The sequence below is a fragment of the Mustela erminea genome, chromosome 10 (genome assembly GCF_009829155.1).
Source record: "Mustela erminea isolate mMusErm1 chromosome 10, mMusErm1.Pri, whole genome shotgun sequence".
Lineage (NCBI taxonomy): Eukaryota > Metazoa > Chordata > Mammalia > Carnivora > Mustelidae > Mustela > Mustela erminea.
Window position 1 is genome coordinate 72,013,247 of NC_045623.1, and position 16,619 is coordinate 72,029,865.

The 16,619-nt window shown below is 49.2% G+C and overlaps 1 protein-coding gene across 5 annotated transcripts in view; it reads right to left on the reverse strand.

Annotated features, from left to right (window-relative positions):
• Positions 1-6,689: 6,689 nt before the first annotated feature.
• The window catches only part of SLC5A9 (solute carrier family 5 member 9), a 30,386-nt gene continuing 20,456 nt past the window's right edge, over positions 6,690-16,619 (reverse strand). For all 5 annotated transcript variants that reach the window (XM_032302925.1, XM_032302922.1, XM_032302924.1 and 2 more), the window contains 3 exons: positions 16,240-16,455; positions 13,546-13,705; positions 6,690-10,162 (listed from right to left, as the gene is read on the reverse strand). In XM_032302925.1, the coding sequence (XP_032158816.1) occupies positions 9,954-10,162; positions 13,546-13,705; positions 16,240-16,455 (585 nt within the window). In that variant the 3' untranslated portion in view covers positions 6,690-9,953. The remainder of the gene's footprint in view (positions 10,163-13,545; positions 13,706-16,239; positions 16,456-16,619) is intronic.

Here is a 16,619-nt window from a genome sequence, read left to right on the forward strand (position 1 = left end):
GTTGTGAGCTCTAGAAGCTGACGGGAGAGGAAAACAAAAAAAAGAGTTGAGGGCTGGTGGGCAAGTAAAGGGGCAGGAGAAAAATCCTTCCTCCCTGATTCAAATTAAAACCACATTGAGATACCACCTTACACCAGTTACAATGGCCAAAATTAGCAAGACAGGAAACGTGTGTTGGAGAGGATGTGGAGAAAGGGGAACCCTCTTATGCTGTTGGTGGGAATGCAAGTTGGTGCAGCCACTTTGGAGAACAGTGTGGACATTCCTCAAGAAATTAAAAATAGAGCTTCCCTATGACCCTGCAATTGCACTACTGGGTATTTACCCCAAAGATACAGATGTAGTGAAAAGAAGGGCCATCTGTACCCCAATGTTTATAGCAGCAATGGCCACAGTTGCCAAACTGTGGAAAGAACCAAGATGCCCTTCAACGGACGAATATCCATTCGGAAGGAAGGAAGGAAGATGTGGTTCATATACACTATGGAGTATTATGCCTCTATCAGAAAGGATGTATACCGAACTTTTGTATCAACATGGATGGGACTGGAAGAGATTATGCTGAGTGAAATAAGTCAAGCAGAGAGAGTCAATTATCGTACGGTTTCACTTATTTGTGGAGCATAACAAATAACATGGAGGACATGGGGAGATGGAGAGGAGAAGGGAGTTGAAGGAAATTGGAAGGGGAGGTGAACCACGAGAGACTATGGACTCTGAAAAACTGAGGGTTTTGAAGGGGCGGGGGTGGGAGGTTGGGGGAACCAGGTGGTGGGTATTAGAGAGGACACGGATTGCATGAAGCACTGGGTATGGTGCAAAAACAATGAATACTGTTACGCTGAAAAAAATAATTAATTTAAAATAATTTTTAAAAAAAATCCTTCCTCCCTGTCTCCAGGACCAGGAGAAATACCTGTCCCCAACCCACTTGTTAGGAAGACCAGACATGCATTTATTAACATTTTGAATGCTGTTACTCTTCAATCTCGGAAAAACAAAATATCTAGGTACAGAGTACTGTGAAGACAGAGAATCTGATCAATTCTGCTAAAAGAAGGAAGGAAGGAAAAGTTGAGACATTTGAGCCTTAAAGGAAGCATGGATGTTAAGTGGGCAGAGAAGAGCAGCAGGGTAGCTAGCTCAGGCAGAGAGAACAGCCAGGACAAGGAGGACCACACCATAACAGACACTACGCTACCCAGCCTGCCCCTACGAGCTCTCGTGTCTTCTAGCAGAGGAGGAAGTGCAGGGCAGTGTGCTAAGAGCCCCGGCTTAGTCAAGTCAGCCTGCTTCCTGTCCCGCTGGAATCATGCACCGATGGTGTGAGTTGGTGACAAGGGGCCAAATAATTTCTTTGCCTCCATTTTCTCATCCCAGAAAGAGAAAAAGTAATGTCTGGCCCAGGGTTTCATGTTGCCCAACTGTAGGAGGGAGGCACCCTTCACACTGCACACCGAGGTCCTACCTATCTCAGGCAGGTCGGGAGGGTTCAACAAGGGAATACAGATGAAGACTTAACATAGTGGCAGGCACTACGTGCTCAGTAAACATGAGCTATTGTTCAGCGGTCTGCTGCAATTTTAAGGAATCTCTTTGGAGTCCTTTTTATTTATAAAGGTTTATGCATCCCTATCCTTTTTAAGCCATCTGTGTGTTCCGAGATTTATTTGAGTACAATGCAAGATGCCCTTTGCCTAATACTCTGGGCTTCAACCAAAAGCAAAACAAAACAAAAAATTAAATCCCTCTAAGAGGCTTTGAATGATCAATCTTTTGTCCCCAGTCTTGGTTCATTTGATTCATGCCAATGTATAGAAGTGTCAAATATATTTATTTTTATTAATAAAACCTGTCTTCTGTGACCATCCAGCATTTCCTCTGGGAACTTTTTCTGATATAATTTTGTGACCCTGAAGTTTAAAGATGTTTGCTTTATCTTTTCCTTTTATATCCAAAAGCAAGTCTGTTTGGAATGGATTAGTTGGATAGAACATCTGACTCAGAAAATGGGACAGCCATGAATTTGCCTGAAGATTCAGAAACATGGCTAGGGGACAGTGATTATTACCAGACTTCAAATGTCAGCAAACTCTTCAGGGTTGCAGGAGAGAGAAAACAAAACACACAAGGTTTAATGGCTTTTGCTATGGGGGCAGCCAGGATGAAATTATTTGCTGAACACATGAGAGTCTTTTTGTTACTTGTCCAACTGGATTAATTGAAGCCTGTTAACACTCTGTCTTGTAAAACAGAACATAGCCCTTAGCTACTCACCAGTCCACATAGAGAAGGCAGAGGTTATCGTCTGTCTTCAGAGATCAAGTCAGCAAAGTTTGTGAATGTAGCAAGAACCATGACTAGGTAAAGTCAAAGGAGTTTGGTCAGAGGCTCCTGGGTGGTTCAGCTGAGGCATCCGACTCTTGGTTTCTTCGGCTCAGGTCATGATCCCAGGGTTGTGAGAATGAGAACAGCCCTGCCCTGCGCTCTGTGCTCTGTGGGAAGTCTGCTTGAAGATTCTCTCCCTCTGCCCCTCCCCCACTCGTTTTTCCTCTCTTATTTTTCTCTCTTTAAAATAAATACATAAATCTTATAAAAGAAAAAAAGCTTAATTAGTCACAATTTGGAATCAGACTCTGAGCCTGGGGTTCAGAGGGCAAGATGTTCATTAGGGAATGCCCTGGGTCCACACCAGTGGAAGGAAGGACACAGGACCGGGTGCAGGGAGAGGTTGAGCTGAGATGTGGGCCTGGTCGCAGCCTTGGCCAACCCCAGGGGGCTATTGAGCTAAAATGACCCATCAGACTTGTCTCACATGACGCTGAAATGACAGTGCCTTTATACTTACTAGTCAGTGGATGTGAGCTGCTCCCAGAAGGGTGGGACCCATGACAAGGTGGGTCTGAAATGGGGCAGTTCCTTGTCAGTTCCCGTGAAGTCGGCCTCCCCACAAAACTGCCAGTAGTTGGCGCATGTCCTTCCTGTCCTCGCCTCGCCCCAGCTCCGAATTCTATTGTCACACGTGTGTAATCCAAACCAGTTCCAGAAGCCTCCCTGGACAGAGAGAAGCCCCACCCTCTCCCTTTCCCAGTTGACCCCAATGAAATAAAGCCTCAAGTGACTCACTATCCAAAAGTTACTTAACTTCTGGGCAGCAACCCCCCCACCCCCAACACAAAAATACAGATTCAGTACTAGCTCTGTGGGGTAGGTTGTGTTTTTCCCAAGCAGGAATTATAAGGACCTTTTACAGCTGTGATCTTCCCAGGCCCCAGACCCACAGACACAACAGTATGCTCAGACCTGAACTCATCATTTTACTGGATTTGCTTTTAGCGTATATCCATCCATTCACCAATCCTTATTTTTATTGTGTAAATATATATAACAACATTTATAATTGTAACCATTTGTAACTATATAATTCAGTGGCATTAAACACATTCACAATGCTGGGTACCCATCCCCACCATCTATACCCCGAAGTTTTTCATCGTCCTCAACATAAACTCCATCTCCATTAAACAATATTCTTTCCTTCCCCCTCTCCCCACCCCTTGGGAACCTCTCTTCTACTCTGTGTCTCTCTGAATCTGCCTATACTAAGCATCTCATATGTGTGAAATCATACATTTGTCCTCGTGTGACTGGCTTATTTCGCTAAGCATAACGTTCTCAAGGTCCATCCATGTTGTAGTAAATATCACAATTTCATACCTTTTTATGTTAAGTGGTATTCCATTGTGTGTGTATACATTTTGCTTATCCATTCATCTCCCGGGGGACTCTTCCTTATTTCTTCCCTGTCTTGCAGTGATACCCCAACAATCTCGTACACAGCCATCCCTTAGCAGCCTCTGACCCTTTAATTTCTTCTCTTTCTCTTGTGTTAACAATTTTCCTAAACAAACAATAAGGTGCTCCCTGGATATGTACTCGCTGCCCTTCCTCCCCCTCCCTGACCCTATCCCATTCTCCGCTACATCATGGCGCTCCATTTACAGTGGCCTTCCGTGGCCTTAGCATTGCCTCTACCTGTCTCTCCAAGCTGGTCTGCTCTATACTCCTTCACGTCTGATGCTTCGGCCACACCAAGCACCTCACTCTTCCCCAAACATGCCACGCCCTAGGACCAACTTGTCTTGCTTGTTTCTTCTGCCTGGAATATAATGCATTCCAACTTGTTTCTTCTGCCTGGAATATAATGCATTCCATTTTTCTGCACAGAAATCTCTACTCACCATTCAAAATCCAAATTAAATGTCATATCTGTGAGCATACCTCCCCAACTCTGCCAGGTAATTTGTTTCTCTCTCCTCCATTTCCCCAGAGTATTTTGTTCCTTCCTCTACTTTCAGTTCTTATTGCAGTGCACTGCAATACCTTACTTGTCCGCCTTTTTTTTATCAGATTGACTTCTGCTTGGACTGCCAATTTTTTGCACGTCTATTCTGTGTGCCAGGAAGCTAGCACCATCCACAAAGACTGCTGCCTATGTGAGCAGGGCAGTGGGGTGATATCTGAAGGCAGAGTCCCGTGTCTGGTCTAGAACCACCTGCATTACTGAGTGATGGGGCTAGGCCATCTCATGGCCCCTCTGAGTTTGTTTCTTCATTTGTAAATAATTCAACATCCTAGAGTGTTACTGAGAGCTGCATGAAGTGATTGATGTGGAATTATTTTTATAAAACAATTGTGAGTGGTCTAAAATGGCCAGTTTCTTTAGTCTTCATGTACTTCTCCTTCCAGATTAATCTGCCCTTCTATGGGTCATTCCCAGTTTTGTGAATTATTCTTTTAAGAATAAGTCACCAGGGGCGGCTCAGTGGGTGGCTCAGTGGGTTGGGCCGCTGCCTTCGGCTCGGGTCATGATGCCAGGGTCCTGGGATCGAGTACCGCATCGGGCTCTCAGCGGGGAGCCTGCTTCCCCCTCTCTCTCTCTCTGCCTGCCTCTCTGCCTGCTTGTGATCTTTCTCTCTCTGTCAAATAAATAAATAAAATCTTAAAAAATACTTTATAAGAATAAGTCACCAATAGTGGGGATGTAATTTGGAGTAAATGATTCATTTGAGTTATGGTCACAGGGCTGGGTTTGTTTGTGTATGTGGTTGGAAATGCAGGGATGCACAGTTTAGACAGTAAAAGAAAGAACTTTCTAATGGTCCGTATAGTCCAATGGTGGCTTCCAGCTCTGAAGTTAGGGAGTTCTCCATCACTGGAGGCATACAAGCAGAGCCTGGGGAGATTTACTTATCAAGGAGGCCAATCAGAGAATGTATGACCTGGCCCGAGGGGCAAAAGAGATCTGGGCTAGCTGACCTGAGGGTCCTTCTCTTTTAAATTTACACACAAACCACTCTGAGAGATGGGTCAGGCTTTTGCATTTTATTCAGGGGATAAGGTAAAATGGAGGAGGTTTTCTTTCCTCTTTAAATGAAAGTTGTGGATTTTATGTAAGACCACTGTAACAAATCTGACATTTCTACAGTGTGAGTCTGAGCTAAAGCTGAGATTTGATTTTGAAATATGAAAGTAAACTGTTACTAGCTCAATTTAAGTCTCTAGGATTTATATTCATATATATAACCTTTAAAGTTCTCCCAACTTTTCACCCTGGAGAAAAAGAAGAAATTACAGTTATCTTACTTAGGGCCGGAGGTTGAGAGACACACTAGTTGTAGGTTAATGGAAAACTGACCCTGTTTTGCCTGGGCTCCCAGCAGCTTCCACCACCTTCCAACTGATGTGAACTCTCACACCCAGGGACATAGTTACGAGCCTCACATATTAAATTGAGTGCTTTTGTAGTCCAAGCTCGATTACAAATCACGTTTTGAAATGTTTCTTCATGGTATTTTTAAGAGCACGATTGGTTTTTAAACATCAGCCTTTCACAGTCCAAAGCAACTTCTTAATGTCGTTATTGCTCATGGCAAACCATTTCAATTCTCCAGAAACTATCTTCCAGGGTTTCTCTCTTTGCGCTGTTTCCACCCAGCGCGTCAGTGTGTGGCTTGCTTTCCTTGTACTCTCCTCCACCACCGCCCACTCCCCCCCACCCACCCCAGAGCTGGGATTGAGCCAAAAGCATGCCATGTTGGCATTAGAAGACTCCTAGATCCCATCTCTGCTAATTCCTATCTCTGCAGCCCCTGCCCCACTCTCATTAAGAATGAAGAAACTGAGGTATGGTGGGGCCCAGGGGTGCTCACAAAGCAAGTAGTAGCAAAATCAAGCTCGGTCACGCGGACCTCAGAGTCTCAAAAGACTGAGTTTGGTTTGCCAGAAGTAGCACATAAAAGCAGGTACAAGTAGTCTATTTGCCGGGGGATCCCAAGAGGCCAGCAGGCACGTGAGGAAATGCGACAGTGTTTCCTCATTAGGGAAGGTGGCTGTTTAGGATGCAGTCATGGACAGGTTAGCACCGTGGGCAGCCAGGGCTCAAGTCCCTGAGAAACTTTGCAGAAGGTTCACAGCAAGCACCGCCCCCCACCGGCCTCGGCACAGAGCTGAAGGGCTTTCCACAGGAAGTCACCCAGCAAGCAGCGCTGGTGCTGGCCTGGGAGACACGAGTGGGGCTGGGGCAGCTGCTGCATCAGGGCTCAGATGCAGAATCCGCTCTCGTCTCTGGCCAATGACTCTCAGAGCTCTCTGCCTTCGAGCCAAGAGGCTGGAAAGAAACATGATTTGTAAAGGGAGATTAAATGTGCAAGGTCCGTATTTGCAAATGAGCAGTGTCCCTATTCTGTGGGAACGTGCCGTGCCCTTGGCTCATGCCATCCCTCCTGCTTGTGACTTGTCCTAGAAAACTCCTACTCATCTTCTAAAGTCCAGCTCCATCATGAACTTTTCTGCTATGGCCTTTCCTGATTCCTCAGGAAAAATTAACCACTCCCCTGCTTTGCTCTGACAGCGCATTGTGCTGGCTCTGAAATAACAGATGACATAGTGTCAAGCATCCTGTGCGCCCATCTCAGCTCTACTAGGAGCAATAATAGCTAATGTTTACTGAGTTTAATTATGACTTTATGTGCCAGGCACTGTTAAGAATACTTTATGTAGATACTTATACTTATGTATCCCCTCAATGGCTCTACTATGAAGTAGCTGCAGTTAACATCTCCAATTTGTAGAAGGGAGTCAGAGAGGTTAAGCAGCTTTCCTGGGATCATGTTAGCTAGGGCCAGAGCCAGAAGGTTCCAGAATGTCAGGCTACCAAGTCCCTGCTCTTAACCACTCTGCCAAACAGCCTCTCTTTGGCCGCAGTTGAGAAGGAGTGCCAGGGACTGAACCCTGACCGTACTGCTGGCGGTTTTCATAGGGTGTCCTGTGAGGCTAGGAAACATTGTAGAGAATCTGACACGGATAGGCAACACAAGACTTACATTTAACAAAGATCATTCTTGCTGTGGTGGTAGGGTGAATTGGAAGAGGAGAGCTTGAACACAGAGATGGATGACGGTTGAGAAGCTGGTGCAGCGATCCGGGAAAGAAGTAACAAAGTTCCAGGCTTAGCATGAGCTAGCCCCTGTTTACCTCCCCCACCACTCCCCAACGCAGCGGGGCTACCTCCTGTGTTTGTGCAGGTGGTGCCCTGCACACGTGATCTGGCCAGGGGGGCAGGTAGGGGCGGAAATGCAGCCGCCTGTGAGCCCTGGCGAGGGGTCACACACACCAAGAAGGAAAGGCACTTTTTGCTCACTTGTGCAAAGAAGCCAGGTGGGCCAGTGGGGACCTTACCAGTGCAGACATTTTAAACTACTTTTTGTTTCCTGATTATGTCATGGTTTTCCCCCACCTCTGTGTTTTGAACATTTGGTTTCTTCTGCAGAGGATGCTCTTTCTGTCATTAATTTTTTCTTTCACTTGATGGTGACTTGGTGGGGAGCTTACAATTTACAAGGTAGGATGAATATCTGTGGAGTCATTCTACAAATAGATCCGTCTGACATTTTCTTCAAAGGTGAAGTCAGGGGACCATGAGACTCTAGGCTGGGTGCTGAGGGCTTCGCTGTTCTGGAAGGCAGCTGGCCGTAGTAAGGTCGTCGCTGGGAATTAGGGCTTCCCTTAGGATGTGCAGAATTTTTACACCAAGGTGAGCCAACTAGGCAAAGAGGGTAGAGAAGGAGAGTGGCCACTTTTGTCAAGGACCCACTACCTTTGATAGCATGCTCACGCATCTGTGGGCCAGAGGACAGAGGTCTGGACCCAGACAGGCTCACATCGCAAAGAGAGGGGACACTGTGGAGGAGGCCCTGCAGGACGATGGAGTCTGTAGAGGGGAGGGAGGGAGCACCACAGTGCAGACAGCAGGAGCTTAGAGACTCAGAGGCCTGTGGGGAACCCTCAGAGGCTGCTGGAAGCTTTCAAAACAGAGATGTTCAATACTTAATTTCAAATTGTGCCTCTGAGGTTTAAGAATCTTTCCTTCCCCAAACCTTCAGTACGTTTGGTGGCACACAAATGCTTCTAGGGAATGGTTTTGGGGAAAATTATGGGGAAAGCTGAGTTCCCAGTAAAGGCCAGTGGGGAACAGCAAGGAAAAGCATGGCCAGGTGAGGTGACAACAATGAGGTCAAAGGTCAGAGGTCACAGAAATGTGGAGGCAGCACCAATAGGAGGCGTTCATAGAATCAGCTGTGTTTCAGCCTCAAAGGGCTAGAATTTTATGTGTAGCCAAGTGTGGTGAGTGACTAGTATAATGATCAGAGACAGTGCTGAGGAGGCTCAGATGAGAATAGGAACAGCCTAGACACGAGAGAGAAAGGAAGGGACCTTCTCGCTGTGTCCTTGGCAATGGGACAGGACTGGGTTCTCTTCTGGACATCTGAGGCGTGGTGTGTACAGTCCAGCTGAAGGAGGCTCCTCCCCACGGGCTGGCTCCCCAGGTCGCAACCCAGCCAGCCACCATGCAAACCTTCCAGGACCTTAGAGTATTACTAAGTCACCATTTACTGGCACTTTCACTTTCTGGGTACAAAGTCACTTGGAATGTGGTCCTTGGCTCTTGGTCCTTGCCCCTTGGACTATCCTGCTTAGTTGGGGAGAGAAACATCACAGGACAGTGATTGGTATGTGACAGAGGCAGGCCCAGAGGAGGTGGGAGTGGGAGAGGGAGACTGGCCTGGTTGTGGATGTCAGACAGCTCTGGTCATGGTATTTTCCAGGCTGGGTGGATGCCTGGCAGGCAGAGGGAGAGAGGAGCATGGGCCCAGGGCAGTGACTCGCAGGCTGTCCATGCAGCCTTTCTGCATGGCTACTTCTTCACAAGTTCTGTCTCTCCAACTGGACTTCAAATGCCTTAAGGCCATGGAGACTGCAGTGTTTGGAAGTGATGGTGGGAAGGGGCAGAATTTGAGTGGCACCAAGGAGAGTCCCCCCCAGAGCTCCCTGCCCAAACATCATCTGTCACCACGCTTCCATTCCATCCTGGCCCCTCATTCCCTGGGGTGTGTCAGGGGAAGGACCTCCTGGGTAGGTGCCTGCTGGAAATAGATGACTAGGGGTTGGGAACTAGGGAAGAAGGGGACAACGTGGGGAGGGAAGGGATGCCAGTGAGCAAAGATGCACTTGGACTTTTGCAACGTTCTTGCAACCCTGTTTCTTATGCCTTCCACTTGTTTAAGCCTCAACACACAGGTACAGTAAAAGCTCCTGAAAGGAAGCACCCAGGGGGTGGGAACAGTGTTTCTGAGGTAGAAACATAGGCAGTAAAATGGACAAAGAGCTGGAGTCAGAAGACCCAGTGTGAGTCCTGCTGTGTGGCCCTGAGCAAACCCAGAGCCCTCTCTGGTCTCCCATTCTCCACGTGGCCTCTCCATGTGGCCGGTGTGCAGCCTGGGACAGGGGCTTCTGCTGGCTCAGCCTCCATGGTCCCCGGTTTCCACAGCAAGACAGACTGGCCAGGCTCGAGTCCAGTTTACTCGGTCTCCACTGAAGCCAGGTCTATGGAGTCAGGCAAAATAGCCCCAGAGGAAGATGTTGAGGGCCAGGAGCAGGATGGCATTGACGTTGCAGACGGTTCTCCAGAGCGGCTCCTCGGCGATGCTGGTCAGCTCCCGCTGGCGTGCGGCCATCTCCTCGGGGCTCCGTGCGGGCTCGGGGCTGCCGGCCAGCCCACAGAACCAGTCCCACAGCACCCTGCCCCACCGCCTGCACCGGGCTGGGGACCACAGCCGGGGGAACAAGGGAAGCAGAAGGGGAGGTGAGGCCAGGTGGCAGGCAGGGAGAGAGAAGGGGCAGGGGAGGGGGAACTGGTGAGACACAGAAAGGGGGCGCACAGAAAGAGGGGCAGGTGGCACTGGGGCCTTGCTGGGAACCTACAGACTGGGCGCCCAGCTGAGACTGGGACAGAGCTCTGACCCCAGCGTCCAGTCCTCCAGCAGAGCTTCTCAGTGATGCAAGTAGGGGGATGCGGTGAGGATAATGGGGTTCATCCCAATTCAGAGCATGAGGATGGAGTGGGACATGATCTCTTCCAGGACAGCTGGGAGCCACGTTCCCACTCCGGGCTGGCCTACCTGAGGTCCTGTGCTAACCACCCACCGGCTCCTCTGAGCCGCAGCTTCTCTCTCAATTAGGTTAACTGCGATGCTCAGGTCTTCTCCAGATTGCTTTGAGCATCAAATGAGAATGCACATTTGCTAGCATTTCGAAAAGTGAGCCTTGCTGGAGCAGCAGGGAGGTTCAGCTGACTACGGTTCCAAACACCCGTGAGACAGCTGGTGTGGACCTGACTCCCCAGCACCCAGATGGGGCTGCTTTGAGGTGAAAGGGTAGCTCAGTTCTTTAAAAACTAAGTTTAAAGGAAGTAATAAAGTAAGTATTTTTAAAGTTTTTTTTTTTTTGCATTAGCAGATGACATATTAAAATTAATATTTCATTGAGGTCAGACAGAACCCACTGGAAATGCTTTATGATCTTAATGACCTTGGAACTTGGTACCTGGTAAGCTCAGTGTGACTACAGCGTCTCTGGTCCCATCAAGAGACCGCTTGGTTTCGCTCCTACCTTGTATCCAGGAGGACACAGGCTCAGAGAAAGGAGGGGACCTGCTAAAGGCGGCACTAAGCAACACCAGGCGTGTGGCATTCCAACGGTACTGGGTTGTAGCATTTTACAAGCCCATTCGAGAACTCTCTTCTGACTCTCAGGGCCACCCTCAGAGGCCGGTGATGCACAGGGCATCGCGCCAGCTCCGAGGCTCAGAAGTCACAAGGCGGTTGTTGGTGAGCCATGACCTCGTACATGTGAGTGTGCGTACACTTCTTTCTGACCTATTCTGCTGTCCTTAATATTTTTTTTCATCTTTCTTTTTTTAGGACACAAAACTACACTGCCATGTTGCTGTTTAACTCAAGGACAACAAAGATGAGGCTTCCTCTGCCTGTGGGCCTTTTGTGAGGGGGATTCCAGGGGTTGCCTTCTAGGAGTGGGAAGTGTCTCCTTCATCTTTTTGGGGAGCAAGCCCCCCACACGGGGCTGGCATTTCTCTGCTTCTCCAGGAATAGGTTCTGCGCTGGGCCACAGGGACCGCCAGGGAAAGCCGTGATGATGGCGTCCGTCTGTCTCGTGCGGGGTTCCACCGGGACAGCACAAGTGGTGCCCTTCCTCCTTCTGCTAAAGCTACCTTCCCAGCTTCTTCCGTCCCTCTCTTCTCTTGGATCCACCTCCTAGAAGGGCCTCTGCTTCCTCCCTGCCATACACTTTATAGGAACCTAGACCAGGTTCTTGCCTTGATGGGGGGGAGAAACACTTTTGAGACCCATCTGGTGTACGGACCACAAAATGTGAAAAAGAGACAAGGGGTTACATTGTGCAAAGCAAAACACAGTGAAACTAATGGGACAACTGATTAGACAGGGGGCAGGGTGAGGGGTGTTGACTTTGAGCATTGGTGGGGTTTTCTGAAGTCAGCCCATACGGGTTTTGCCTTTGGAAGTTTGTCAAGGGTTACATTCTCCATTAAGCATAGGTTTCTAGAGTGGACCGCAGGTGTTTAATTGTCGCAGCTTGGGCAAGAAGATGAGACTGTTGGCTCTTAGTGGGATGCTGGAGCTTATGATGTCATTGACTCCAGGCCCCTGGCTGCTTCTCTAGCAGGGCCTTAAGCAAAGGGGAGGGAGTCAAGATAGGGGGGCAATTTCTCAGGCCTAGGGGAGCACAGGGCCCCCCGAACCTGGCAAAGACGAGGGACCTGAGTGGCATGCTGCTGCTGGAAGTTCAGCTCTACCAGCTGGCACTCTGATGATGTCACCTATGCTCTCAGCTAAACACGGCTTATTAGAAGTTCCCAGAGGCTGGGAATGGGACTAAGACACTGTGGAGGCCCAGAAGGAGCCCCACCCAATCCAACAGGAGAAGGCTGCTGACCAAGGCACCCCAACTCCACCCACATGCTGGAGTTCCCTCTAACTGAGGCAGGAAGTAAATTTAGGACTTAAATACCATTAAATTATTAATTCCTGAAGGCAAGAGAAATTGATTTGGGGCTTTGCTTGCCACCTGATTTAACTTTTTTGACTGTAATTTTTCCTTAGGAAATTTATAATTTAGGAGATCTCTATAAGGTCATTATATCAGACTATTCTAATGTGGCTATTTAATCACACTGTGGGAAGGTTACAGTTGTGTTGTGTCTAAAGCAGTAACATTAAGTCTTACGCCAATTTTCAACTTCAGACACTGTGTGGCCTTGGAGTACATCTCACTAAGGGACTATTCGAACACATTTAAGGACCTCTAGGAGGCCAAAAGTATATGGCCCATCAGCAGCTCGAGGACGATACCCATAGGAATGGTTGTTGGTCTAGAGGAACCTTGTGAAGAGAGACAGACCAGTACGGACCCAGGGTTGCCATGTGTCTGGGTGACTCTAGGCAGAATGGTTAAGCCCTGAAGGAAGTAAGTTTCTTTGATGTGCCTCATGTTTCCTTCCATCTGGAGGGAACTCAGTTAGTGTAACACCCTTTGATTTCTCTGCCCTTAGACTCATTCAGCCCAGGGGAGGTGAGGAGACTTCCCTGCTGGTAGATTTGGGAAGCATGAAGGGGGCACACTTGGCTGTGTCCCTCCCTCCTCCTTCTTGTCAATGCAGGGCTCACAGGGGTAGGAGGCTGATGGGCACCTCTGTCTGACGCTGGGCTTCACCATAAGGAAATGCACCTCCCCATGGATATAAACAAAATCTTTCTAATTATATATATACTTAAATACAAAATATTTCTACTTATATATAATCTACTTTCTACTTATATTTATACTTATACTAATTATATAATTATCTACTTATATTCTACTTTCTACTTATAAACAAAATCTTTCTACTTCTATATACTTATAAGTATATATATACTTCTATTTTGACTCCTGCCTTGTTTGTCTTATTTCTCTAATAGTTTGGTAGCCATGTGGGAAGGGAGGAACAGTCATTTTCTTTTTTTGGCATCCGAGATCTCATCCCCAAAGGAGGGTCTCTGGGGCCCCATGACACGGCATCCCCATGACCCTTGTGTGATGTGTGCCCCCAGCGTGGCCCCAGCCTACCTCCATGCTGGTCCCGGCCCTGGCTGGAGCTCTCTGTCCCTCCATCTCCTGGAGGGCTCACCCCAGTTGGCATCTCCAATGTCCCCGGCGTGCCCTCTGGGGCTTCCTTCTCCAGCTCAGGGTGGGGACCGTTCCGTGTCCACCATGTCAGGCGAGCAAGCTGGAGGGAAAGAAAATACTGCTTGACTCAGCGGAGCATGAGGAACAGGCACAGGGCTGAGTCAGGAGGCCTGGCTCTCAGCCCGAATGCCCTTTCCTTTGAACAGCTGCGCCCCTCTGAGTACCTGCTCTAGGCTCCCCACTCATAGACTGGGACGAGAGAAGCTGGACAGAGAGGCAGGCGCCCCATGACAGAAGGCTTCCAAGATCAGGTTGTGGAGTTGATACTCTTAAAAAGAAACTCATAGGCGATGGAGAGTCCCTGCAGACTTTAGACAAAGAGACGAGACTCTGAGCTGTGGGATTTAGAAAGCTCTCTTGGGGTGAACTGAAGGGATCCAGGCTGGAGGCTGCTAGAACAGCAGAATACAAAATACAGAGCATTGGGGGCAGTGTTCGGGCAAGGAAGCAGTGAACATGGCTCTCAGGTTCCCACCTTGGCCCATCAGCTGGGGCATGGGAAGAGCTCGGAGACTTTGCCTACAGAATGCCTGCGGGGCCTGCTGCCACAGAGCAGAGATTGTCTGGGTAAGGAGCAGCGAGCCTGCATTCCCTGTACGGCCCCGGTGGCTTTCTCTCTTCTCCCTTTTTGGTGGCACAGCAGAAAACCCAACAAGTTCTCTAGCTGGTATGGGTTGGGCCCAACCAGAACTATCTGAGCTCTGTACTATCTCCTTTCCAAAAAGCTCTTTTCCTGGCCCGGCAGCTCTTGGTTACAGATTGGAACAACTGTCCCTCCCCTGTCGCCGAATTCCTACAGACATGTCCAGCACGCCAGGGGAGCGGCTGTCCTCTAGGACCCTTTCCTCCAGCGCCCAGCTATGTGTCTGTATGGTCTCAGGAGAGCCCAGGCTGCTTCTCCACTTGTAAGGACCTCTCAGTAAGCGTGGCTTCATACTTCCACGTGTGCCATTAGCAGTGTATGGGCAGTGCCTCTTTAAAGCTGGATTTGGGTTTGAATCTTGGGCAAGAGCGAGAGAATGGAGTTTCATCTTCCTGTAGAGCATATAAACCAGCTCAGGGACAGTGTGGGTGAAAAGGGTTAGAGGCCATAGGTGGGTCCCTAAGGGACACCATGAGGAAGGCTTCAGAAGAGCGAGCAGAGGGTTGGAGGGGAGTGTGTCACGGACATGAGCAGGACGTGGTGTGTGGTGGCTAGTTCTCCTCAGAACTCACTGGCGACGAAGATGCGGATATGATCATTCATTTCTAGCATCAAGAAGGTAACTGGGGTCTTGGTGAGCTCAGTTTCTGTGGGGAGGTGGAACACCAGCCGGACTGGATGAGGAGACAGGAGGTGGGAAGTGGAGGCTGCCAGTGACCACCCTGCAAAGTCCGCTGTTGGGGAGCAGAGTGGGAGGGGAGAATGGGGCTGGGGAGGGGATTTCAAGTGAGAGATTCTTCCGTGTGGGAGTGAGGCAGTAGGCAATGGAGAAGCTGAAGAAAGCAGTGGGGAGAAAGCACTTCTGGAATGAGCCACCAGAGAAACTGGCCTGTCTGGACTCCTTTGTCTGTAGGAATTAGTGACGTCAAGGGTATAAAGTCATTTTGCAAACTCTCCAGCACCCTCCGGTAATGCCTTCCTCCTGAAGTTCTGGGACTAGCTTCTGGCACCAGTTCTGTTATTCACTGAATTCTATAATCCCCCCCATTCATATGGTAAAGTCCTAACCCCCAATACACCAGAATGTGACTGCTTGTGGTGATAAGGCCTTTAAAGTGGTAATTACGGTTAAATGAGGACATCAGAGTGACCCCAATCCAATAGGGCTGGTATCCTTATAAGAAGAGGGGATTGGAACACAGACACACAGGGGAAGGACAGGGTGAGGACACGGAGGCAAAGGCAGACATCTGCAAGCCAAGGAGGGGGGCCTCAGAGGAAAGAACTCTGCCAACACCTTGATCTTAGACTTCTTGCTTCCAGAACTGTGAGAAAATAAACTTTGATTGTTGAAGCCACACAGATGGCAGTGCTGTGTCATGGCTCCGCCCATGAGGTAAAGATGAAAGGTTTCAAAAGACTGAGGACTGGGAAATCTGTCAGCATAGGAGAGTGGGGCACTGGCCCTGGGCTCTGGGAGACTCTGTGTCTTTTCTTACCTACCTGTTCCTTCACTGACCAATGAATCCCTACTCCTTCTTCTAGGGCCAGCTCAAAGTGACCTTGCCGGGAGCCCTCTGCCATCCCCCAGGGGTGACCGCCCCTCCCATGCTGGGCGCCTTCCCACATTTTCTCCTGGTAGGATAACTGTCGGCGTTGGTGTCTGTCCTGGACAGTTGGTGGCAGGGACAATTCGTCTTTGTAACCCCAACACAGTGCCTGGCACACAGGACAAGTTCACTGAGTAATTTTCCAATTGAGTAAATTACTTTTCACCTGGGATTGAATAATCCAGTGAGCTCCTCTCCCAAGAACGTGTGTATGGCCACAGAGGAGTCAAGCCACTGGAATGAAGCTCGGTGCTAGAATCCCAGGGCCCAGGGGGGAAGGGACAGAATTTCGAGGGGCCCCAGCACCAGCGCTCCACTTGCCTTTTCCTCAGGGATGGGGCTGGTACAGAGGCTGACAGCGACGATGACGATGGCAGTGAGCCCACAGAGCAGGAGGGCAAAGTAGAGGTAGTGGATGTCCTTCAGCACGGCCGGCCTCCGGTCCACCTCCCCACAGGCTGGCGCTGGGTAGGAGAACTCCAGGATCATGCGCACAAGCCCCACAGCCAGGCCGAACATGAGGCCCCAGAAGGCTCCCTGTGGAGAGAGGGCAGACATGGGGGCGGGGACCCTGGCAAGCTCAGGTCTGTTACACCGTTTGCAGGCCCACCTCGGTGAGCTCCCCTGTAATGCTGAGCCTTTGCTGAACTTAAAAGCAGTGGTGCCCTGGGCAGGACATAGTCTCCAGAGTCAGCCAGACG